This window comes from Ascaphus truei, chromosome 1, assembly GCF_040206685.1.
Source record: "Ascaphus truei isolate aAscTru1 chromosome 1, aAscTru1.hap1, whole genome shotgun sequence".
Taxonomy (NCBI): Eukaryota; Metazoa; Chordata; class Amphibia; order Anura; family Ascaphidae; genus Ascaphus; species Ascaphus truei.
The window spans coordinates 541,832,499-541,856,456 of NC_134483.1; the positions used below are offsets into that span (position 1 = coordinate 541,832,499).

Consider the following 23,958-nt stretch of genomic DNA (forward strand, 5'->3'; position numbering starts at 1 on the left):
GAAACTCCCAGCGTGTCCGCTTCCCGAGATCAGTCCTCAGAGAAAAACCCACAGCGTGTCCGCTTCCAGAGATCAGTCCTCAGAGATACCCACAGCGTGTCCGCTTCCAGAGATCAGTCCTCAGAGATACCCACAGTGTGTCCGCTTCCCGAGATCAGTCCTCAGAGAGATACCCACAGAGTGTCCACTTCCAGAGATCAGTCCTCAGAGATACCCGCAGCGTGTCCACTTCCCGAGATCAGTCCTCAGAGATACCCACAGTGTGTCCACTTCCAGAGATCAGTCCTCAGAGAGATACCCACAGCGTGTCCGCTTCCCGAGATCAGTCCTCAGAGAAAAACCCACAGCGTGTCCGCTTCCAGAGATCAGCCCTCAGAGATACCCACAGCGTGTCCACTTCCCGAGATCAGTCCTCAGAGATACCCACAGTGTGTCCGCTTCCAGAGATCAGTCCTCAGAGATACCCACAGTGTGTCCGCTTCCAGAGATCAGTCCTCAGAGAGATACCCACAGCGTGTCCGCTTCCCGAGATCAGTCCTCAGAGATACCCACAGCGTGTCCGCTTCCAGAGATCAGTCCTCAGAGAGAAACCCACAGCGTGTCCGCTTCCAGAGATCAGTCCTCAGAGAGAAACCCACAGCGTGTCCGCTTCCAGAGATCAGTCCTCAGAGAAACCCACAGCGTGTCCACTTCCAGAGATCAGTCCTCAGAGAGATACCCACAGCGTGTCCGCTTCCAGAGATCAGTCCTCAGAGAGATACCCACAGCGTGTCCGCTTCCAGAGATCAGTCCTCAGAGATACCCACAGCGTGTCCGCTTCCAGAGATCAGTCCTCAGAGAGATACCCACAGCGTGTCCGCTTCCAGAGATCAGTCCTCAGAGAGATACCCACAGCGTGTCCGCTTCCAGAGATCAGTCCTCAGAGAGATACCCACAGCGTGTCCACTTTCCGAGATCAGTCCTCAGAGATACCCACAGCGTGTCCACTTCCAGAGATCAGTCCTCATAGAGATACCCACAGTGTGTCCGCTTCCAGAGATCAGTCCTCAGAGATACCCACAGCGTGTCCGCTTCCAGAGATCAGTCCTCAGAGATACCCACAGCGTGTCCGCTTCCCGAGATCAGTCCTCAGAGAGATACCCACAGCATGTCCGCTTCCAGAGATCAGTCCTCAGAGATATCCACAGCGTGTCCGCTTCCAGAGATCAGTCCTCAGAGATACCCAGAGCGTGTCCGCTTCCAAGATCAGTCCTCAGAGAGATACCCACATCGTGTCCACTTCCCGAGATCAGTCCTCAGAGAAACCCACAGCGTGTCCGCTTCCCGAGATCAGTCCTCAGAGAGAAACCCACAGCGTGTCCGCTTCCAGAGATCAGTCCTCAGAGAAACCCACAGCGTGTCCGCTTCCCGAGATCAGTCCTCAGAGAGAAACCCACAGCGTGTCCGCTTCCAGAGATCAGTCCTCAGAGAAACCCACAGCGTGTCCGCTTCCCGAGATCAGTCCTCAGAGAGAAACCCACAGCGTGTCCGCTTCCCGAGATCAGTCCTCAGAGAGATACCCACAGCGTGTCCGCTTCCAGAGATCAGTCCTCAGAGAGAAACCCACAGCGTGTCCGCTTCCAGAGATCAGTCCTCAGAGATACCCACAGAGTGTCCGCTTCCCGAGATCAGTCCTCAGAGAGAAACCCACAGCGTGTCCGCTTCCCGAGATCAGTCCTCAGAGAGATACCCACAGCGTGTCCGCTTCCAGAGATCAGTCCTCAGAGATACCCACAGCGTGTCCGCTTCCAGAGATCAGTCCTCAGAGATACCCACAGCGTGTCCACTTCCAGAGATCAGTCCTCAGAGAGATACCCACAGCGTGTCCGCTTCCAGAGATCAGTCCTCAGAGAGAAACCCACAGCGTGTCCGCTTCCAGAGATCAGTCCTCAGAGATACCCACAGCGTGTCCCCTTCCAGAGATCAGCCCTCAGAGAGATACCCTCTGCGTGTCCGCTTACCGAGATCAGTCCTCATAGATACCCACAGCGTGTCCGCTTCCAGTGATCAGTCCTCAGAGATACCCACAGCGTGTCCCCTTCCCGAGATCAGTCCTCAGAGAGAAACCCACAGCGTGTCCGCTTCCAGAGATCAGCCCTCAGAGATACCCGCAGCGTGTCCGCTTCCAAGGATCAGTCCTCAGAGATACCCGCAGCGTGTCCACTTCCCGAGATCAGTCCTCAGAGATACCCACAGCGTGTCCGCTTCCAGTGATCAGTCCTCAGAGATACCCACAGTGTGTCCCCTTCCCGAGATCAGTCCTCAGAGAGAAACCCACAGCGTGTCCGCTTCCAGAGATCAGCCCTCAGAGATACCCGCAGCGTGTCCACTTCCCGAGATCAGTCCTCAGAGATACCCACAGCGTGTCCGCTTCCAGAGATCAGCCCTCAGAGATACCCACAGCGTGTCCACTTCCCGAGATCAGTCCTCAGAGATACCCACAGCGTGTCCGCTTCCAGAGATCAGTCCTCAGAGATACCCACAGAGTGTCCGCTTCCCGAGATCAGTCCTCAGAGATACCCACAGTGTGTCCGCTTCCAGTGATCAGTCCTCAGAGATACCCACAGCGTGTCCACTTCCCGAGATCAGTCCTCCGAGAGAAACCCACATCGTGTCCGCTTCCAGAGATCAGTCCTCAGAGATACCCACAGAGTGTCCGCTTCCAGAGATCAGTCCTCAGAGATACCCACAGCGTGTCCGCTTCCAGTGATCAGTCCTCCGAGAGAAACCCACATCGTGTCCGCTTCCAGAGATCAGTCCTCAGAGATACCCATATATATGTAAACTCCTAGTTATTTCAATAATTCTTTCACATCTGAATGACACTTTAAATGTATTATGTAACGAGCATTTTTTGTTTCTATAGCAGCCCTTTACAAAGTCACATCCCCTTCCTCTTCTGAAACAGGCTCAGACACATCCCTTTTTGAGCCCTGCCTCTCTCTAGCAGTGCACCAATTGCATCCCCAGTTTACCCCTCTCTCCCTTGGCTTCCCGCTTTCTCTCTCTCTAACCTCTTCCTTTGGCCTTCAACAGTGGACTGCAGCCAGCACCCACAAGGATGGCCACTACTTAGACCTGGTTTTCACTAAAAACTTCTCTCTCTCCGATTTCTCCATTTCCCCTTTTCCTCGCTCTGACCATCACCTCATCTCATTCTCTCTATCACGCTTCTCCCCTTCTCCACCTCCATCTACCCCCCGGTTCTGCAGAAACCTGCGCTCTATTCACTTACATGACTTTGAGTCCACTTTACGCTCCTCCCTCTCCTCTCTCAGCTCTGCTACAGACCCTGACAACCTGGTCAGGAACTACAACTCTGCCTTGTCCTCCTCTCTTGATCTACATGCCCAGCTTTCTCTCTGCCGCCCTCGCCCTTTTAACCCTAGACCCTGGCTAAATTCCCTCACGCGCATGCTGCGTTCCTCCACTCGTTCCTCTGGAGGAAGTCTCACACTCTCGCAGACTTCCTTCACTACAAATTTATGCTATCCTGTTTCCACTCTGCCCTCTCGCAAGCTAAACAAGCCTACTTTTCTTCACTAATCAACATACACAAGTCTAACCCACGCCGACTGTTCTCTGTCTTTGATACTCTACTCAAACCACCATCAGCTGCCTCTCCTTCCTCCATCTCCGCTCAGGACTTTGCTGACTATTTTAAGGAAAATGTGGAATCCATATGTCAGAACATCCCCTCTGTTTCTTCCTCCCATCCTACACCTCTTCCTAACTCCTGCCTTCCTTGACTCTTTTTCCACTGTCTCAGAGGAGGATGTGTCGCTGTTGATCGCCTCTTCTCCCTCTACCACTTGCTCTCTTGACCCCATTCCCTCCCATCTCCTAAAACCTCTTGGTCCTACTATAATCCCTACGCTCACACACATTTTTAACTCCTCCCTCTGCTCTGGAACCTTTCCCTCCTTCAAACATTCAACAGTTATACCATTACTCAAAAACAGCAAGCTTGACCCTACCTGTCTTTCTAACTATCGACCTGTCTCCCTCCTGCCTTTTTCCTCTAAACTCCCTGAACGTCTTGTATTCTCTCGCTTGCTTCATTTTCTCAACACCTATTCTCTCCTAGACCCTCTACAATCTGGCTTTCGCACGGCTCACTCCACGGAAACAGCCCTCACTAAAATAACTGATGACCTCCGTGCTGCCAAAGACAGGTCATTACACTCTGCTCATATTACTTGACCTCTCTGCAGCATTTGACACCATGAACCACCCTCTTCTACTTCAGATTCTCCATACTCTTGGTATTCGGAACAAAGCTCTATCCTGGATCGCCTCCTACCTCTCCCATCGTACTTTCAGTGTCTCTTCTGCTAACACCGCCTTCTCCTCTATTGATCTCTCTGTGGGGGTACCCCAGGGCTCTGTACTGGGACCTCTTCTCTTTTCTCTGTACACACTCTCTCTAGGTGACCTAATGACAACTTTTGGGTTTAATTATCACCTCTATGCTGACGACACACAAATGTACTTTTCAACACCTGAACTTACACCTGCTGTACAAACCAAAGTTTCTGAATGTCTCTCTGCTATATCATCCTGGATGGCCCTCCACCGCCTTAAACTCAACATGGCAAAAACAGAGCTCCTCATACTTCCTCCCAAACCTGGCCCTACTACCTCCTTCCACATTACTGTTGGAACTACGATCATTCACCCAGTAGCACAAGCACGCTGCCTAGGGGTCACACTCGACTCCTCTCTCACATTCGCCCCTCACATTCAAAACATATCTAAAACCTGTCGCTTTTTCCTCTGCAATATAACTAAGATACGCCCTTTCCTCTGTTGCTCGACTGCTAAAACTCTGACTCAGGCCCTCATTCTCTCCCATCTTGATTACTGCAACCTCCTGCTGTCCGGCCTTCCTGCCTGTCACCTGTCTCCCCTACAATCTATCCTAAACGCTGCTGCCAGAATCACTCTACTCTTTCCTAGATCTGTCTCAGCATCTCCCCTCATGAAATCCCTCTCCTGGCTTCCGATCAAATCCCGCATCTCACACTCCATTCTTCTCCTCACTTTTAAAGCTTTACACTCTTCTGCCCCTCCTTACATCTCGGCCCTAATTTCTCGCTATGCACCATCCAGACTCTTGCGTTCTTCTCAAGGATGTCTTCTTTCTACTCCCTTTGTATCTAAAGCCTTCTCCCGCCTTAAACCTTTTTCACTGACTGCCCCACACCTCTGGAATGCCCTTCCCCTCAGTACCCGACTAGCACCCTCTCTATCCACCTTTAAGACCCACCTTAAGACACACTTGCTTAAAGAAGCATATGAATAGCACTGTGGATAATACTGGACACGTTACATAAAGCTTGGCCCCTGCAGACGCACTTACCAGAACTCCCTCCTACTGTCTCTGTACGTTCTCCCTACCTACCAATTAGACTGTAAGCTCCTCGGGGCAGGGACTCCTCTTCCTTAATGTTAATTTTATGTCTGATGCACTTATTCCCATGACCTGTTATTTATACTATTTGTTATTATTATTTGATTACCACGTGTATTACCACTGTGAAGCGCTATGTAGATTAATGGCGCTATATAAATAAAGACATACAATAAAATACAATCTAGTGACTCTGCCTGTTCACATTATCTTCCACACAGAACTTTGCATCTTTGGTCCTCCTCTGCTGCACTGACAGCCATTTAGTGAAACCCCGAGCCGAATATTCACCGATCAATCACAGGAGAACGGTCCGATCGGCAACTTAGCTAATTACTTATTAGTTACTTTTATTAATGTATTTATTTTTATTAATTACTTATTAATTACTTCTCATTGTGTGATTGTATTGATGCGCATATTAAAGGCGGGTGGGGGGAACGTCAGCTTGGACGGCTGCTTTAATGCATAGCAGAATATCTTTGGAAGTGCTGTGTGTTTTTGAGTACCGAGGGGCCCTTCATCTTTCTCCATTTGTACGAAAAAATAAAGATATTGTTCTTGAACACGTTATTTAAAGCAGCGATATCCCCCCCCCCCCAGAAGCCTATAATTCCTATAATGTTCATATCTAGCCCCCTGTGCATGTCCTGCGCTTATTAAGATCACGTGTCTGTTTTCCCATCTCTAGCTTCGGCGGTTACCATGGTAAACCTTAAACTGCACTGGGCTCTGGGGAGAGCCTCATTTTAACCTCCCTTCGTGATTTCAAACGCTTGTATCTCCAGAACAAAGCATTCGATTTTAAAAATAGAAACGGCCTCGGGAAGGGGCGAGAAATGGCGTTCAGCGCAGGCCGCGTCTTTACCGAACCTCTGCTCCTTAGAATGTAAAACACAAGCTTTATAGCAGAGCGGCTCTGCTCTGACTGACGTGATCCCTTAGTGCAGCGCGGGCCAACTCCATCCCTCACGGGGCACCAACAGGCCAGGTAATTGGGATATCCCTGCTTCAGCACAGGGGGCTCAATAAATCACAGCTTCAGCACAGGGGGCTCATTCAGTCTCAGCTTCGGCACAGGATTGAGCCACCTGTGCTGAAGCAGAGAGATCCTTAGAACCTGACCTGTTGGTGGCCCTGGAGGACGGGCGTTGACCGCCCCTGGGTTGGTGTAGTGACTGGCGGTGGTGCTGATCTTTCCTCTCCTCCCCCACACAGTGGTTCACCCCGGACGGTTTCCAGTCTCTGTTTGCACTTGTCGGAACCAATGGGCAAGGGATCGGCACAAGGTGAGCTGACCAACGCACGGCCGGGCACCCGGTCAGTGCAGGAGGGAAGCATGGTCCAGGGAGGGAGAAGTGCTAGGGCAAGAGGCCCTGCGCTGAAGCTGGGGGGTGGCAGCTGAGGGAACATGTGAGGGAGAACTTCTTTACGGAAAGGGTGGTGTCTGCATGGAATAGTCTCCCAGCAGAGGTGGTAATGCAGGAGTACGGGCATTCAAACATGCTTGGGCTAGATATAAGGCTAAATGCTTTATACTCACTCCCCCTGGGTACCAGTCCCTGTGCTTCCTTGCACTTCCCCTGGGTACCAGTCCCTATGTTTCCTTGCACTTCCCCCTGGGTACCAGTCCCTGTGCTTCCTTGCACTTCCCTTGGGTACCAGTCCCTGTGCTTCCTTGCACTTCCCCTGGGTACCAGTCCCTGGGCTTCCTTGCACTCCCCCTGGGTACCAGTCCCTGTGCTTCCTTGCACTTCCCTTGGGTACCAGTCCCTGTGTTTCCTTGCACTTCCCCTGGGTACCAGTCCCTGGGCTTCCTTGCACTTCCCTTGGGTACCAGTCCCTGTGCTTCCTTGCACTTCCCCTGGGTACCAGTCCCTGGGCTTCCTTGCACTTCCCCCTGGGTATCAGTCCCTGTGCTTCCTTGCACTCCCCTGGGTACCAGTCCCTGGGCTTCCTTGCACTTCCCCTGGGTACCAGTCCCTGTGCTTCCTTGCACTTCCCCTGGGTACCAGTCCCTGTGCTTCCTTGCACTCCCCCTGGGTACCAGTCCCTGGGCTTCCTTGCACTCCCCCTGGGTATCAGTCCCTGTGCTTCCTTGCACTCCCCCTGGGTACCAGTCCCTGTGCTTCCTTGCACTTCCCCCTGGGTACCAGTCCCTGTGCTTCCTTACACTTCCCCCTGGGTACCAGTCCCCGTGCTTCCTTGCACTCCCCCCTGGGTACCAGTCCCTGTGCTTCCTTGCACTCCCCCCTGGGTATAAGTCCCTGTGCTTCCTTGCACTTCCCCCTGGGTACCAGTCCCTGTGCTTCCTTGCACTTCCCCCTGGGTACCAGTCCCTGTGCTTCCTTGCACTTCCCCTGGGTACCAGTCCCTGGGCTTCCTTGCACTTCCCCTGGGTACCAGTCCCTGTGCTTCCTTGCACTCCCCCTGGGTACCAGTCCCTGTGCTTCCTTGCACTTCCCCCTGGGTACCAGTCCCTGTGCTTCCTTGCACTTCCCCCCTGGGTACCAGTCCCTGTGCTTCCTTGCACTTCCCCTGGGTACCAGTCCCTGTGCTTCCTTGCACTTCCCCTGGGTACCAGTCCCTGGGCTTCCTTGCACTCCCCCTGGGTACCAGTCCCTGGGCTTCCTTGCACTTCCCCCTGGGTACCAGTCCCTGGGCTTCCTTGCACTTCCCCCTGGGTACCAGTCCCTGTGCTTTGCTTGCACTTCCCCCTGGGTACCAGTCCCTGTGCTTCCTTGCACTTCCCCCCTGGGTACCAGTCCCTGTGCTTCCTTGCACTCCCCCCTGGGTACCAGTCCCTGTGCTTCCTTGCACTTCCCCCTGGGTACCAGTCCCTGTGCTTCCTTGCACTTCCCCTGGGTACCAGTCCCTGGGCTTCCTTGCACTTCCCCCTGGGTACCAGTCCCTGTGCTTCCTTGCACTCCCCCCTGGGTACCAGTCCCTGTGCTTCCTTGCACTCCCCCTGGGTACCAGTCCCTGTGCTTCCTTGCACTTCCCATGGGTACCAGTCCCTGTGCTTCCTTGCACTCCCCCTGGGTACCAGTCCCTGTGCTTCCTTGCACTTCCCATGGGTACCAGTCCCTGGGCTTCCTTGCACTCCCCCTGGGTACCAGTCCCTGGGCTTCCTTGCACTTCCCCTGGGTACCAGTCCCTGGGCTTCCTTGCACTTCCCCTGGGTATCAGTCCCTGTGCTTCCTTGCACTCCCCCTGGGTACCAGTCCCTGGGCTTCCTTGCACTTCCCCTGGGTACCAGTCCCTGGGCTTCCTTGCACTTCCCCTGGGTATCAGTCCCTGTGCTTCCTTGCACTCCCCCTGGGTACCAGTCCCTGGGCTTCCTTGCACTTCCCCTGGGTACCAGTCCCTGGGCTTCCTTGCACTTCCCCTGGGTATCAGTCCCTGTGCTTCCTTGCACTTCCCCTGGGTACCAGTCCCTGGGCTTCCTTGCACTTCCCCTGGGTACCAGTCCCTGTGCTTCCTTGCACTCCCCCTGGGTACCAGTCCCTTGGCTTCCTTGCACTTCCCCCTGGGTACCAGTCCCTGTGCTTCCTTGCACTTCCCCTGGTTACCAGTCCCTGTGCTTCCTTGCACTTCCCCTGGTTACCAGTCCCTGTGCTTCCTTGCACTCCCCCTGGGTACCAGTCCCTGTGCTTCCTTGCACTTCCCCTGGTTACCAGTCCCTGTGCTTCCTTGCACTCCCCCTGGGTACCAGTCCCTGTGCTTCCTTGCACTCCCCCTGGGTACCAGTCCCTGTGCTTCCTTGCACTTCCCCTGGGTATCAGTCCCTGTGCTTCCTTGCACTCCCCCTGGGTACCAGTCCCTTGGCTTCCTTGCACTTCCCCGTGGGTACCAGTCCCTGTGCTTCCTTGCACTCCCCCTGGGTACCAGTCCCTGTGCTTCCTTGCACTCCCCCTGGGTATCAGTCCCTGTGCTTCCTTGCACTTCCCCTGGGTACCAGTCCCTGTGCTTCCTTGCACTTCCCCCCTGGGTACCAGTCCCTGTGCTTCCTTGCACTCCCCCTGGGTACCAGTCCCTGTGCTTCCTTGCACTCCCCCTGGGTATCAGTCCCTGTGCTTCCTTGCACTTCCCCTGGGTACCAGTCCCTGTGCTTCCTTGCACTTCCCCCCTGGGTACCAGTCCCTGTGCTTCCTTGCACTCCCCCTGGGTATAAGTCCCTGTGCTTCCTTGCACTTCCCCTGGGTACCAGTCCCTGTGCTTCCTTGCACTCCCCCTGGGTATAAGTCCCTGTGCTTCCTTGCACTCCCCCTGGGTATCAGTCCCTGTGCTTCCTTGCACTTCCCCTGGGTACCAGTCCCTGGGCTTCCTTGCACTCCCCCCTGGGTACCAGTCCCTGTGCTTCCTTGCACTTCCCCCTGGGTATCAGTCCCTGTGCTTCCTTGCACTTCCCCTGGGTACCAGTCCCTGGGCTTCCTTGCACTCCCCCCTGGGTACCAGTCCCTGTGCTTCCTTGCACTTCCCCCCTGGGTACCAGTCCCTGTGCTTCCTTGCACTTCCCCCTGGGTACCAGTCCCTGTGCTTCCTTGCACCCCCCCCTGGGTACCAGTCCCTGTGCTTCCTTGCACCCCCCCTGGGTACCAGTCCCTGTGCTTCCTTGCACTTCCCCTGGGTACCAGTCCCTGGGCTTCCTTGCACTCCCCCCTTGGTACCAGTCCCTGGGCTTCCTTGCACTTCCCCCCTGGGTACCAGTCCCTGTGCTTCCTTGCACTCCCCCTGGGTACCAGTCCCTGTGCTTCCTTGCACCCCCCCCTGGGTACCAGTCCCTGTGCTTCCTTGCACTTCCCCCTGGGTACCAGTCCCTGTGCTTCCTTGCACCCCCCCCCCTGGGTACCAGTCCCTGTGCTTCCTTGCACCCCCCCCTGGGTACCAGTCCCTGTGCTTCCTTGCACTTCCCCTGGGTACCAGTCCCTGGGCTTCCTTGCACTCCCCCCTGGGTACCAGTCCCTGTGCTTCCTTGCACCCCCCCCCTGGGTACCAGTCCCTGTGCTTCCTTGCACTTCCCCCTGGGTACCAGTCCCCGTGCTTCCTTGCACCCCCCCCTGGGTACCAGTCCCTGTGCTTCCTTGCACTTCCCCTGGGTACCAGTCCCTGGGCTTCCTTGCACTCCCCCCTGGGTACCAGTCCCTGGGCTTCCTTGCACTTCCCCCCTGGGTACCAGTCCCTGTGCTTCCTTGCACTCCCCCTGGGTACCAGTCCCTGTGCTTCCTTGCACTTCCCCTGGGTACCAGTCCCTGTGCTTCCTTGCACTTCCCCCTGGGTACCAGTCCCTGGGCTTCCTTGCACTTCCCCCTGGGTACCAGTCCCTGTGCTTCCTTGCACTTCCCCTGGGTACCAGTCCCTGTGCTTCCTTGCACTTCCCCCTGGGTACCAGTCCCTGTGCTTCCTTGCACTCCCCCCTGGGTACCAGTCCCTGGGCTTCCTTGCACTTCCCCTGGGTACCAGTCCCTGTGCTTTGCTTGCACTCCCCCTGGGTACCAGTCCCTGGGCTTCCTTGCACTTCCCCCTGGGTACCAGTCCCTGTGCTTCCTTGCACTTCCCCCTGGGTACCAGTCCCTGTGCTTCCTTGCACTTCCCCTGGGTACCAGTCCCTGGGCTTCCTTGCACTTCCCCCTGGGTACCAGTCCCTGTGCTTCCTTGCACTTCCCCTGGGTACCAGTCCCTGTGCTTCCTTGCACTTCCCCTGGGTACCAGTCCCTGTGCTTCCTTGCACTTCCCCTGGGTACCAGTCCCTGTGCTTCCTTGCACTTCCCCTGGGTACCAGTCCCTATGTTTCCTTGCACTTCCCCCTGGGTACCAGTCCCTGTGCTTCCTTGCACTTCCCCTGGGTACCAGTCCCTGTGCTTCCTTGCACTTCCCCTGGGTACCAGTCCCTGTGCTTCCTTGCACTTCCCCTGGGTACCAGTCCCTGTGCTTCCTTGCACTCCCCCTGGGTGAATAGAAAAAAGGGAAATAGTGCGCAATCTAATTTTAAACGTGACGTGATAAGTGAGAATATATGAAGTAAATAACTTAACCTAAGATTGAGCGTCTGCAGCTGTGATGGAAGATGGGGGGGCTCAGAAACCCCCTGGAACTAACAAATGGATACAAAAAAGAGACACAGCGCACAACGCTCATAGTGCATTACAAAATATTATTGACATGAATAAAAAATGGTGAGTAATGTGCGTACATCAAATAAATTAATATCAAGCAGTTTCGGGATATTTTACCCAACGCCTCCGGAGACCAGGATGTAAGTCTTTGCAGGGGTGATACTGCTGTCCTCGATGGTGCAGGGTCCTATTGAAATGTGTGCACAACCTCTGCTTGATCTTGCTCCCCTGAGCACAGGCAGGCTGGGAGCTGCTGATTCCTGCAGTGTTTCAGCAGGGCAGTTGTAGACATCAGCTGTGCGCCAACACTCTCCTCCGTGTGGATCACTTCCTGGATCGTGACGTCACCGCAGGGATTCGGCGCCGCTCAGCAACAGTCAAAATCGCGCAGTAGGGTGCCAGTATGGGGCTAGAGCACTAGTACAAGCTTGTCCTATGGGTTTCGAAACGGAACGTTTCTTCTTCAGGGACTAATGGGTGCCAGTCCCTGTGCTTCCTTGCACTCCCCCTGGGTACCAGTCCCTATGTTTCCTTGCACTTCCCCTGGGTACCAGTCCCTGGGCTTCCTTGCACTTCCCCTGGGTATCAGTCCCTGGGCATCCTTGCACTTCCCTTGGGTACCAGTCCCTGGGCTTCCTTGCACTTCCCCCTGGGTATCAGTCCCTGTGCTTCCTTGCACTCCCCCTGGGTACCAGTCCCTGGGCTTCCTTGCACTTCCCCTGGGTACCAGTCCCTGTGCTTCCTTGCACTTCCCCCTGGGTACCAGTCCCTGTGCTTCCTTGCACTTCCCCCTGGGTACCAGTCCCTGTGCTTCCTTGCACTTCCCCTGGGTATCAGTCCCCGTGCTTCCTTGCACTTCCCCCTGGGTACCAGTCCCCGTGCTTCCTTGCACTTCCCTTGGGTACCAGTCCCTGTGCTTCCTTGCACTTCCCCCTGGGTACCAGTCCCTGTGCTTCCTTGCACTTCCCCCTGGGTACCAGTCCCTGTGCTTCCTTGCACTTCCCCTGGGTATCAGTCCCCGTGCTTCCTTGCACTTCCCCCTGGGTACCAGTCCCTGTGCTTTGCTTGCTTGCACTTCCCCCTGGGTACCAGTCCCTGTGCTTCCTTGCACTTCCCTTTGGTACCAGTCCCTGTGCTTCCTTGCACTTCCCTTTGGTACCAGTCCCTGGGCTTCCTTGCACTTCCCTTTGGTACCAGTCCCTGTGCTTCCTTGCACTTCCCCCTGGGTACCAGTCCCTGTGCTTCCTTGCACTTCCCCTGGGTACCAGTCCCTGTGCTTCCTTGCACTTCCCTTTGGTACCAGTCCCTGGGCTTCCTTGCACTTCCCTTTGGTACCAGTCCCTGTGCTTCCTTGCACTTCCCCTGGGTATCAGTCCCTGTGCTTCCTTGCACTTCCCCTGGGTATCAGTCCCTGTGCTTCCTTGCACTTCCCCTGGGTACCAGTCCCTGTGTTTCCTTGCACTCCCCCCTGGGTATAAGTCCCTGTGCTTCCTTGCACTTCCCCCTGGGTACCAGTCCCTGTGCTTCCTTGCACTTCCCTTGGGTACCAGTCCCTGTGCTTCCTTGCACTCCCCCTGGGTACCAGTCCCTGTGCTTCCTTGCACTTCCCTTGGGTACCAGTCCCTGTGCTTCCTTGCACTCCCCCTGGGTACCAGTCCCTGTGCTTCCTTGCACTTCCCCCTGGGTACCAGTCCCTGTGCTTCCTTGCACTTCCCTTGGGTACCAGTCCCTGTGCTTCCTTGCACTCCCCCTGGGTACCAGTCCCTGGGCTTCCTTGCACTCCCCCCTGGATATAAGTCCCTGTGCTTCCTTGCACTTCCCCCTGGGTACCAGTCCCTGGGCTTCCTTGCACTCCCCCTGGGTACCAGTCCCTGTGCTTCCTTGCACTTCCCCCTGGGTACCAGTCCCTGTGCTTCCTTGCACTTCCCCTGGGTACCAGTCCCTGGGCTTCCTTGCACTTCCCCTGGTTACCAGTCCCTGTGCTTCCTTGCACTTCCCCTGGGTACCAGTCCCTGTGCTTCCTTGCACTTCCCCTGGGTACCAATCCCTGTGCTTCCTTGCACTTCCCTTGGGTACCAGTCCCTGTGCTTCCTTGCACTTCCCCCATGGGTACCAGTCCCTATGTTTCCTTGCACTTCCCCTGGGTACCAGTCCCTGGGCTTCCTTGCACTTCCCCTGGGTACCAGTCCCTGTGCTTCCTTGCACTTCCCCTGGGTACCAGTCCCTGTGCTTCCTTGCACTTCCCCCATGGGTACCAGTCCCTATGTTTCCTTGCACTTCCCCTGGGTACCAGTCCCTGGGCTTCCTTGCACTTCCCCTGGGTACCAGTCCCTGGGCTTTCTTGCACTTCCCCTGGGTACCAGTCCCTGGGCTTCCTTGCACTTCCCCCTGGGTACCAGTCCCTGGGCTTCCTTGCACTTCCCTTGGGTACCAGTCCCTGTGCTTCCTTGCACTCCCCCTGGGTACCAGTCCCTGTGCTTCCTTGCACTTCCCCTGGGTACCAGTCCCTGTGCTTCCTTGCACTTCCCCTGGGTATCAGTCCCTGTGCTTCCTTGCACTTCCCCTGGGTACCAGTCCCTGTGCTTCCTTGCACTTCCCCTGGGTACCAGTCCCTGGGCTTCCTTGCACTTCCCTTGGGTACCAGTCCCTGGGCTTCCTTGCACTTCCCTTGGGTACCAGTCCCTGTGCTTCCTTGCACTTCCCCTGGGTACCAGTCCCTGTGCTTCCTTGCACTTCCCCTGGGTACCAGTCCCTGGGCTTCCTTGCACTTCCCTTGGGTACCAGTCCCTGGGCTTCCTTGCACTTCCCCTGGGTATCAGTCCCTGTGCTTCCTTGCACTTCCCCTGGGTACCAGTCCCTGGGCTTCCTTGCACTTCCCTTGGGTACCAGTCCCTGTGCTTCCTTGCACTTCCCCTGGGTACCAGTCCCTGTGCTTCCTTGCACTCCCCCTGGGTACCAGTCCCTGTGCTTACTTGCACTCCCCTTGGGTACCAGTCCCTGTGCTTCCTTGCACTCCCCCTGGGTACCAGTCCCTGTGCTTCCTTGCACTCCCCCTGGGTACCAGTCCCTGTGCTTCCTGGCACTTCCCCTGGGTACCAGTCCCTGTGCTTCCTTGCACTTCCTCTGGGTACCAGTCCCTGTGCTTCCTTGCACTTCCCCTGGGTACCAGTCCCTGTGCTTCCTTGCACTCCCCCTGGGTACCAGTCCCTGTGCTTCCTTGCACTCCCCCTGGGTACCAGTCCCTGTGCTTCCTTGCACTTCCCCTGGGTACCAGTCCCTGTGCTTTGTCTCCTTGCAGCTCTCTGAGTCAGTGGGTCCACGCCTGTGACGCTCTGGAGCTCCTCCCCCAGGAGAGGGGGCAGCTGGACACTGTGATAGATCAGCTGTACAAGGACATTGAGAAAGGTCAGTGCAGGAGGGCAGCGGAGAGCTGGGAGACCCACAGGTCATAACATGGAGTAACCTGTCACACTTTCATCACCAGGCTCACCATTATGCTCATTAAATGTTTCCCATTAATCACCATGGCAACCCGTTTCTAAACACACACAAAGATCAAAGTGTGTGTATATATTCAAACAGAACGGCGGTCCTGAGGGCCAGCCTGTGCACGGTATAGAGGTATATAAACAAGGCTAACAACCCCCACAAATGAGATGATTACCAGCACAAGAAAAACATGAAATGATAGTGTTCACTTTGCTTTAATCTATGAAGAACTATAATGTAGGTCCCACTAAAATCCATCACAAACTAGAACTTTGAACTAACTTTATATAGAATGTACCGGCGGTCCTCAGTGTCCGTCGTTTCAGTCTCTGACGCATCATAATGCATTCCGCGCACGGTATAGAAATCCGCCCCCCCCCCCCCTCCCCTCCGTTTCTCAGTAGTTTTTGAGAATATGACAGATATATCGCACTCTCAAAAGAAAAAAAAGCCTGAAAAAATGGTCAACAACAAAAACGGTTAAAGGCAAGTACAGTATCGCCCAATGTGCCCCCCTCCTCGCACTGCGTCCAAACACACGTGGGAATTGTCTACGCGCTGTGTTTTGGTCACAATGATTCCTTTATTTATCCAATGGGATTATCCCAAAAAGGAACCATTGGTATGCAGCCGTTTTGCTGATGACTGGTCCATGTTGTTGACCGGAAATGCCTTCTTTGTACGCCCCTCGTCGGGGTAAGAACATGGTCGCATCATTTTAATTGGGTTTCGGGATTTGTTTACTAATCTTTGTGTTTGGGACAATCCGGATTCATACCTAAAGCAATCATGCTTACAGTGCCAACATCCAGCGCGTATAATGGTTCCCTTTGTGAGATAGACGTCCATGTTGGTTTATTCCATGAGCCAGCTTCTTATCTCCCTATGTCCTAGACCAGGGCTGGCCAACTCCAGTCCTCAAGGGCCACCATCAGGTCAGGTTTTAAGGATATCCCTGCTTCAGCATAGGTGGCTCAATCAGAGGCTCAGTCAAAGAATGAGCCACCTGTGCTGAAGCAGGGACTGGTTGAGCCACGTGTCCTGAAGCTGGGCTATACTTAATACCTGGCCTGTTGGTGGTCCTTGAGGACTACAGTTGGCCGCCCCTGTCCTAGACTAGTTCATGATACCAACATGTAGCAATGTTCTAGGACGGACCTTATGTCATGTTCCAGGATGTCCCTGGCTGCACTGTCAGAGTGTATTCTTCTTACTCATTTCATGGTCTCTCTCTCTTTTTCTCTCTCTCTTTTTCTCTCTCTCTTTCTCTATCTCTCTCTGTTTCTCTCTCTTTCTCTTTCTCTCTCTGTCTTTCTCTCTCTATCTCTCTCTCTCTTTCTCTCTCTTTCTCTCTCTGTCTTTCTCTCTCTCTCTCTTTCTCTCTCTCTCTCTCTCACACACAGAGACGGGGGAGTTTCTGAACTGCGAGGGATCAGGCTTGTACATGCTGCAGAGCTGTTGTAAGTCATGTCTCCGTACCATTGGTTGGCATAGAGTGGGTAAGAACACTGGCAGCATCGTGTGTACGTCTCGCCAACTGAACAGCGCACAGGCAGACCAGCGCATTGCAAGATAATTTGCGATTGCATTTCCATATAAAGAGTCTGGATTCCTCGAAGCACAGCTTGAGATGGGAACAAGTGCAGCCGTTATGGACATTTTTAACCGCTGTATTGCTACGTTATGTAAGATGATAAACCATTTGTAAACATTGGTGTGGATATTCCACCAGAGTTTACTGAAGTGTAGACCAATGGAAAGTTAGACTACAAGTCATTCACGGTAGTTAATCATTGTTTCCATTTAATGTTAGTTTATCAATGTCTGTTTCATATTAGCATGGTAAAGGATTCACATCTATGTTTATTACTGCTCTAGAATGTCGCTCGTTTTGAGCACCTCTGTGTACACAGATTCCATGACGAGGCCGGGAAGTTTCGGTTGGGTTGATTCCAATTTATTGGAGGAATCCGCAGTTCGCGGAGGGTGGTTTATTTACTTTTACAACCTCCTCCTGACATATCAAAGGAGAAATTAGTTGCCGCTTTATGGATTTGCGGATGTTGAAAGCAAACATTTCACAAAGTAACTAGACTACTCTTATTTATCAACAGAAAAACGCGCCCCCAGAATCCGCATTCATAATACATACGTGTTACTGATGACCGGTTTAAATGAAACGGGTAGAAAACACAATAAAAAGCACACAGGAAAAAGTGTACACATGCTGCCTCAGATTCCTTCAGTATATAGTGGGTGAGATGAGGTACAAGAAATGTCCAATGTGAGTCAAAAGATTGAGCAGGAATTGTGGGTAATAAATCTCTGGCTATTCCACTGGTAGAAATAAGAAGGTGCGTGTCCCCGAGTGCCTGGCTCAGAAATAATTTAGGCGTGGAAGGGCCCTAGGAGTATTGTAATGTACGTGTGAAGCTGCTGTCATTGAACCTTTGCCACCCTCCCGCGTCGCTCATTCTGCTGCTGCTGCTGCTGGGACGGTCTCCCTGTTACTGTAGCTGCTGTTCTCTTGCTCCAGGTAATCACAGCTGTGTGGCGAACGCAGAGGCCTCGTTCCCAGACAATAACTTCCTCCTGCATCTCAGCGCGGTGGAAGACATCCAGCCAGGAGAGGTAAAACCTTTTCCCCCGCAGCCGATATAACCCCATGGCTGAGGCACGGCAACGTGTTCACCCCGTCACTGGTGCGAAGAAGGTCTTCCTCAGCCTTTCCCAGGAGCCTCCAACCCTCTAGCGTCAGGGAATGACCTCTTGTTCTTTCACAGCGGAGTCTGAGCCTTTAATACACGCAATATGTATTGTATATATTTTCTATCATTATAAATCTACAGTATCAATATACTGTAAGTACAGATATAGGATAAAGTATCTGTCGTCTACATGTAGCGGAGGTTGAACTTGATGGACGTATGTCTTTTCAACCTCATCTACTATGTAACTATGTAATACATTGCCGCCCTCGCAGCGCCCCGCGCACCTTTGCTTCTTACTACAGTACCATCGGCTTCATAAAGTCTTCTTCTGCCCCCCTCCCCCCCACAGGAAATCTGTATTAGTTACCTGGACTGCTGCCAGAGGGACCGCAGCCGGCACAGCCGACACAAGACACTCAGGTAAAACTCACAGGTGGCTTCCTTACTCAGCAGAGATGAGTTGCAGACTGTGATATACTTCTATGGAGCAGCATAGGAGTTCTTACTAGGTGAGATTAGGTTTACAGAGGTTTTGAAACCTCACGGGTCTCTTGTTTGTGTGTTCACCTGAAGAAGAGACCTGTGAGGTTTGGAAATCATTGTAAAGGACGAGCTGCACACTCCTAGGATTTGATGTTCAGGCCCTATACCGTCACACCCGAGGAAGGGTGCGGGGGAGCACCTGAAACGTTGTGTTGCTGGGATGCCCACCATGACACAATAAATGCAAGCCCAGGTATGGCTTCGAAGGCGGTTCCCATGAGTGGGCGCCTTTTCTTTACCTGTGTTACACGCTTCAGCGATCAGGATGGTATGGGGCTGCCAGCACCTGGAGGAAAAACTTTGGGGGGTTGTACAGTAATATTGTAAGTGGAGGTGTGCCTGGACGCTCTACTGCGCTCGGACAGCTCTGTATAGTATAAATTCATCAGCGAACGATACTCAGAAGAGCAAGTCTGGCAAAATCAGGCACACAATGATTGATAAAAGGTTATCCGGGGCAGGCAGGTCCAGGAAAAAGCCATAGATAATTTTCTTACCTTTCGCTGGACTTCTGCGTATTGTTTTTCTGCGGGAGGCAGCCATTTTTGACGCAGAATGTCATGTAGACACATGGTGCATGGTCATTTTGATCAAAAATAGGAATCTGGCACATGCCATCAATACATCAATTTGATTTTAATTTGATATTGTATTTGTATAAATATTGCGAGGGGGAGAGGGGTGTTATTATACAGGGAAAAAGCATACATTAAAAGTAAAGATTGGGAGCGAGGTTGTCCATGCCCTGCTGTGAGAGGGGTTTAATAATGACTTGATTGTCTCATGATAAATAGGGGACCGTGAGCTTGTTGTCGCCCTTAGCAGTAGCTTGGTTTGCGTGTGCCCTTGAAGCACTAATACTGACATGGCTTCTCCCAGTGACTGCTGTAACAACCAGACCTCTGGTAGTAATCACCCTCACCGTGTCTGCCCACAGGGAGAACTACCTGTTCGTCTGCTCCTGCCCCAAGTGCCTGACCCAAGCCGAGGACCCCGACGTGACGTCCGAGGAGGAGGAAGAGGACGACGCAGAGCTGGAAGGGGAGACGGACGATGCTGAGCTGGAGGATGAGATGACGGACGTGTGATCTGAGACACCCCCTGCCCTTCTGCAGAGCTTCACTGTCACGCCATGTCTCAGCCATCCGCAGCTCGCCCTTCTGCCTCACACTTCCTTAGTTATAGATATACGACCGTCAGAATAACCATACAGAACGCTTCTTTCAACGAAGCTCAAACCACCCCGCCTCCCCCTTCGATTGTCATACTTGGGATGTTCATAATCGGAGTTCTCTGATTGGCTCAGGCTGTTGTCACTCAGCTTGTCTACCCATTCATCTGCCAGAACAGCTCTTGGAATGTACAATTCTCCCAATTCCGTGGGGGGGGGGGGAGTTCTTTTTTTGCATAACGATCTTAGACGTACACATTTTGCAGAGTGACCCCTCTTTGCTCATTTGCATGTCCCTACCCAGAATCCTTGTCTGCAGCCTAACCATGTATGATGTGACAAACGGGGTGAATGAAGCAGGTTTGAGGACCTGAGCAAGACGCCCAGAGGTGCACCATGGGTTCTCTGTCTGCTGTCCCTGGTCATTTGGAAGGTGTTTATCTTTTTTTAACCCATCGCAAACCGTTGTATGTGAGATGCAACCTTATCATAGGTTCCTTGCGTTAGTAGAACCTATCTCGCACGATCATTTACTTATGTAATTCTTGCCTCCAATGAGCTCTCCTCCGATCCAGGAATCACAGGCCCTCTATATCACATAAGAGATGGTTTTCAGTAACCTTTTGCACCTGCCTTCCTTGTAGACAGCACTGTGTCTGCCCCTAATTTTACAGTTACCTTTGGGACATTTTCTTGGGATTCTGCACCTTGCTAGATATTTTTTTTTGGGGGTAGGGGTGGGGGGTAGAAGAGACAAACTAGTTTGACAAACATCATTCAATGCGGTTTTCAGTAACCCCACACCTTCCTTTATTATGCTGTAGTATTTTTAAAATGTAAAAAAAAAAAGTGGGGGAGGGTAATAATAGCAAATTGGGATGCTCACAGTGATAGTAATACTGCCCGGTGATTTAGATCTAGAGAACGGGTCATATTTATGCAGCTGTGCTAAGCTGTAAGGAACCTGATGGCCAATTCAAGTGAATGGCTGAGCACCTGTCTCTAATTATGGCCCATATCGATTCCTGCCTCTGAATAGACACGGTATATTGCATTATGATGATGAGTATGTATACATATATAAATATATATATATACATAAGGAAATTGGAACAGAAACCTTATTGCTGCCTAAAAGGTCATTTGTTTGCACACTGCAAAAAAAAAAACGACCGCTAATAATAGTAACGTATTCTGTGTGATCAGCTGTTTCCCACAGTAATATCCAATCCGTGTCCTGGCCTGTGTCTCCGCCACGAGGAATCCATCGTTACAGCACCTGGAATCCGGCCCACGTGATCAGCTCTCTACATAGAACACAAAGTAGCCGGTTAGAATGGGCCGTCCTGGTTCTCATTGCTTCGTCGTGTATTTTAGAAGGGGCAATAGGTTCTGGGCTATTATTTGGTAAATCACCTTTTTAATAAATGTGACTGCTGTGCAGGCGGTATCCGGCTATGCCAGCTCCGGGATCGCGCGTCACGGCCGCGTCGCCGCCGCTCAGGGACCCTTCGCTGGATTGGGTCGGAAAAATAAGTCATACTCTTTGTTTTTGCATTTTCGATTTCTAAATATTACCATCTTCAATAATTGGGAAGGAAACACCCCCCCCCCCCCCCCCCCTCTCTCACATCAGCAAAGTGGTTGAAGTGCCACGTGCAAAACTAGTGGTACGTGGTTGTAAGGAAACCCCTGAAGCCCAATCTGCCGAAGGCTCCTCTGGCCGGGAATCCGTTACAATAACCGCGCAAGGCGCGCTAAAACCTTTCGCCACGTTTCAGTTCCAAAAAGAAAGAGAGAATACCAACAGCCAAGAAACAAGCGTGCGTTTAGGGGTGTAATGGAAGGACGGGACTCCGTGACACCTTCACACTGTGACCACCACACTAAAGTCGGGTCCCACCCTTCCCCAGCTGGGGTACTGCTTGGGAGAGGGGGGGCACCAGGTGCATTTAGATGTGGTCCTTCCCCCCCCCCCCCCCCTGTAAGCTCTTGTATGCATGACATTGACACCCAGATCTATGCAATAAAGGAACCTCTGTGAGACGGTCATTCCCGGGGGTCTTCTTCTCGTACAAACGTTCCATTTTATATAGGGAATGAATGAAATAGATTGCAAGCTCTGTAACACAGTCTCATGTTTACTTGCGTGTTTGATGCACTTATTCCCGGTATGGTATCATATTTCCCTGTTCTATAAAGCTATCAAATACAGACATGTCAGCTCTCACTCCATTTTTGTAAATCTAACTGATTTGGAGGCAGCCTTAGGCCTCGTCCAGGGTGGGTGGAGGCGCGCTCCAGCGCTGTGCCCTGCTCGGCCGTGCTTTTCCTGGCCGGCTAGGTGCGTGCGTGTGTGGGGGCGCGGCCTTACGTCACAGAGCTGGTTCGCCCTCATTGGGTAAACCGCTCACGTGACGCGCTTGCGAGCGTCAAATTCAAATTTGCTTGCTCGGCAAGCGGCTGAACGCCAAGCAGGCGCGCCTGCCCGCTCACGCAGGACACGTGCATTGTCGCAACGTGTCCAGCGTGAGCATGCGCGCCTGCTCAGCGCCACCCTGGACGAGCCCTTAGGCCGGGGCCATGGTACAAAATACAGCGCTGAGCAGCGCTGACGCTCATGCTCTCCTGCTTAAGCAGGATCTTTTTTGTGTCCTGGCATGAGCGTCAGCGAACGCGGGAGGCGGGGCTAGCGCGCCACGTCAGAGTGCCATTGGCTTTTGCCGGTCACATGACCGGCCCTCCGCTTTCCTCAGCGCGAAAAATTAAATGATCTGTCGGCTGCAATTCCGCACGCCTGCGGAAGCGTCTACTAAAGCCCCACACGTGCCGGAGGAGGAGGTAAGTTTCCTGGCTCAGCGCGGTATTTTGTACCATGGCTCCGGCCTAACTCATTCGTTGCAGCAAATCGTTCAGGCTTTAATTGGAGACTCACTAATTCATTTTCTTTTCAAATATAATATTTTTTGGTCTGGAGCTCCCAAACGTCCCCGATTTTATTTATAGAATATTTTGCAAGGAAGTAATACATTGAGAGTTACCTCTCGTTTTCAAGTATGTCCTGGGCACAGAGTTAAGACAAATAATACATGGTTACAAATACAGTTACATAAATGAACAGGGTATACATTATATACAAGACATTGCATGCACAGTTAAAGATAATATATATTATGGGCGTATGTAACAGTTACAGACCAGGTTAAAATGTGAGACAGCCTTAGATTTGAAAGAACTTAAACTGGTGGTGGATGTGAGAGTCTCTGGTAGGTTGTTCCAGTTTTGGGGTGCACGGTAAGAGAAGGAGGAACGGCCGGATGATTCCGATCTTGGATGACATCTCCGCAAATGTCCTCGTTTTCAAAAGTCTGTATAGAAGCCAGAATTGGTCAAGAATAATTGTAGACACCAAGTGGCTTGTTAAAATCAGCATAATTACCTAGAGACGCGCGATCCAAGCTGTTTTGTGCATGTTGTTTTTTTTTTTTACCTAGGTATGAAGCAGAGGGTCTCTGAAGCTGAACCCCAATCGTTTCCGGAGACCCTCTGCTTCCGGAGTTACTTACCCCCCCGAAGGTGCTGCCGGTATCTCGGGTCAGTCTGAAGCTCCCGCGTCATGTGGGGCCAATAGCAAAACTTTCCTATTGGCACGCAGGGGGCGGGAGCTTTGAAAATCCGCCATTACTTGAACCCATCGAGCCGAATCGGCTACCAGCACCACCGACAGAGGTAAGTATCTCTGGATGCAGGAAGAGGGGGGGGGGGCAGAACTGAAATGAAGGGGGTTCAGCTCCAGACCCCCTACTGCTATCCTATGTGGGGGGGAAAGAAACAAAATGGAAAAGAAACGGCTGGTTGGACGGACAATGTAACAGAGAGCAGAGAACCTGCAGTGCCCTAAATCCTCTTCCCATGGGGCTGAACGTGCGTCACAATGACACGCCGCATGGAGCGCTATACATAGCGTATTACCGTCTGCCCCGCTGACATTACACCCTGGTGCTTGAGAGGGGGATTAACCCTAGGAGCTGACACCCGGATTTGAGCCAGGCCCCCCTACAGCAAGATCTGCGGCCAGGGTGGTGCTGAGCGTGCAGGCGCTCGTGCACGGCGGCGCAAGCAAGCAGCACATTTGCTTGCTTGGCAAGCAGCTAAGCGCCGCGCTTGCTCACGCTGGCCACACACATTGCCACAATGTGTTTCATGGCGGTGAGCGCGCCCGCTCAGCGCCACCCTGGACAAGGGGGCGACGGTGACGTCCGGCTACGGTGGCTATAAAAATCAGATTGAGATGACTTCAAGCGATCGAGATAAAGCCGCCGCGACGCGCCTACGATAAGCGCACGCGACGGCAGCAATGCCCCCTCCCCTCAGGCAGGTACAGGGCACAGAGACAGAAGCAGGGTAAGCGGCAGTGAAGGGGTTACTGTGTCCGGGCAGCGCTCCTCCCCCCTCCTCTCCTCCCCCCTTCCCTCC

The 23,958-nt window shown here is 53.0% G+C and overlaps 1 protein-coding gene across 1 annotated transcript in view; it reads left to right on the plus strand.

The window, feature by feature from the left end:
* The window catches only part of SMYD5 (SMYD family member 5), a 48,893-nt gene extending 27,367 nt beyond the window's left edge, over positions 1-21,526 (plus strand). The window contains exons 8-13 of the mRNA XM_075573430.1: positions 6,671-6,741; positions 14,867-14,973; positions 16,461-16,517; positions 17,594-17,688; positions 18,118-18,188; positions 19,249-21,526. Of these exons, the coding sequence (XP_075429545.1) occupies positions 6,671-6,741; positions 14,867-14,973; positions 16,461-16,517; positions 17,594-17,688; positions 18,118-18,188; positions 19,249-19,399 (552 nt within the window). The 3' untranslated portion in view covers positions 19,400-21,526. The remainder of the gene's footprint in view (positions 1-6,670; positions 6,742-14,866; positions 14,974-16,460; positions 16,518-17,593; positions 17,689-18,117; positions 18,189-19,248) is intronic.
* Positions 21,527-23,958: the final 2,432 nt, after the last annotated feature.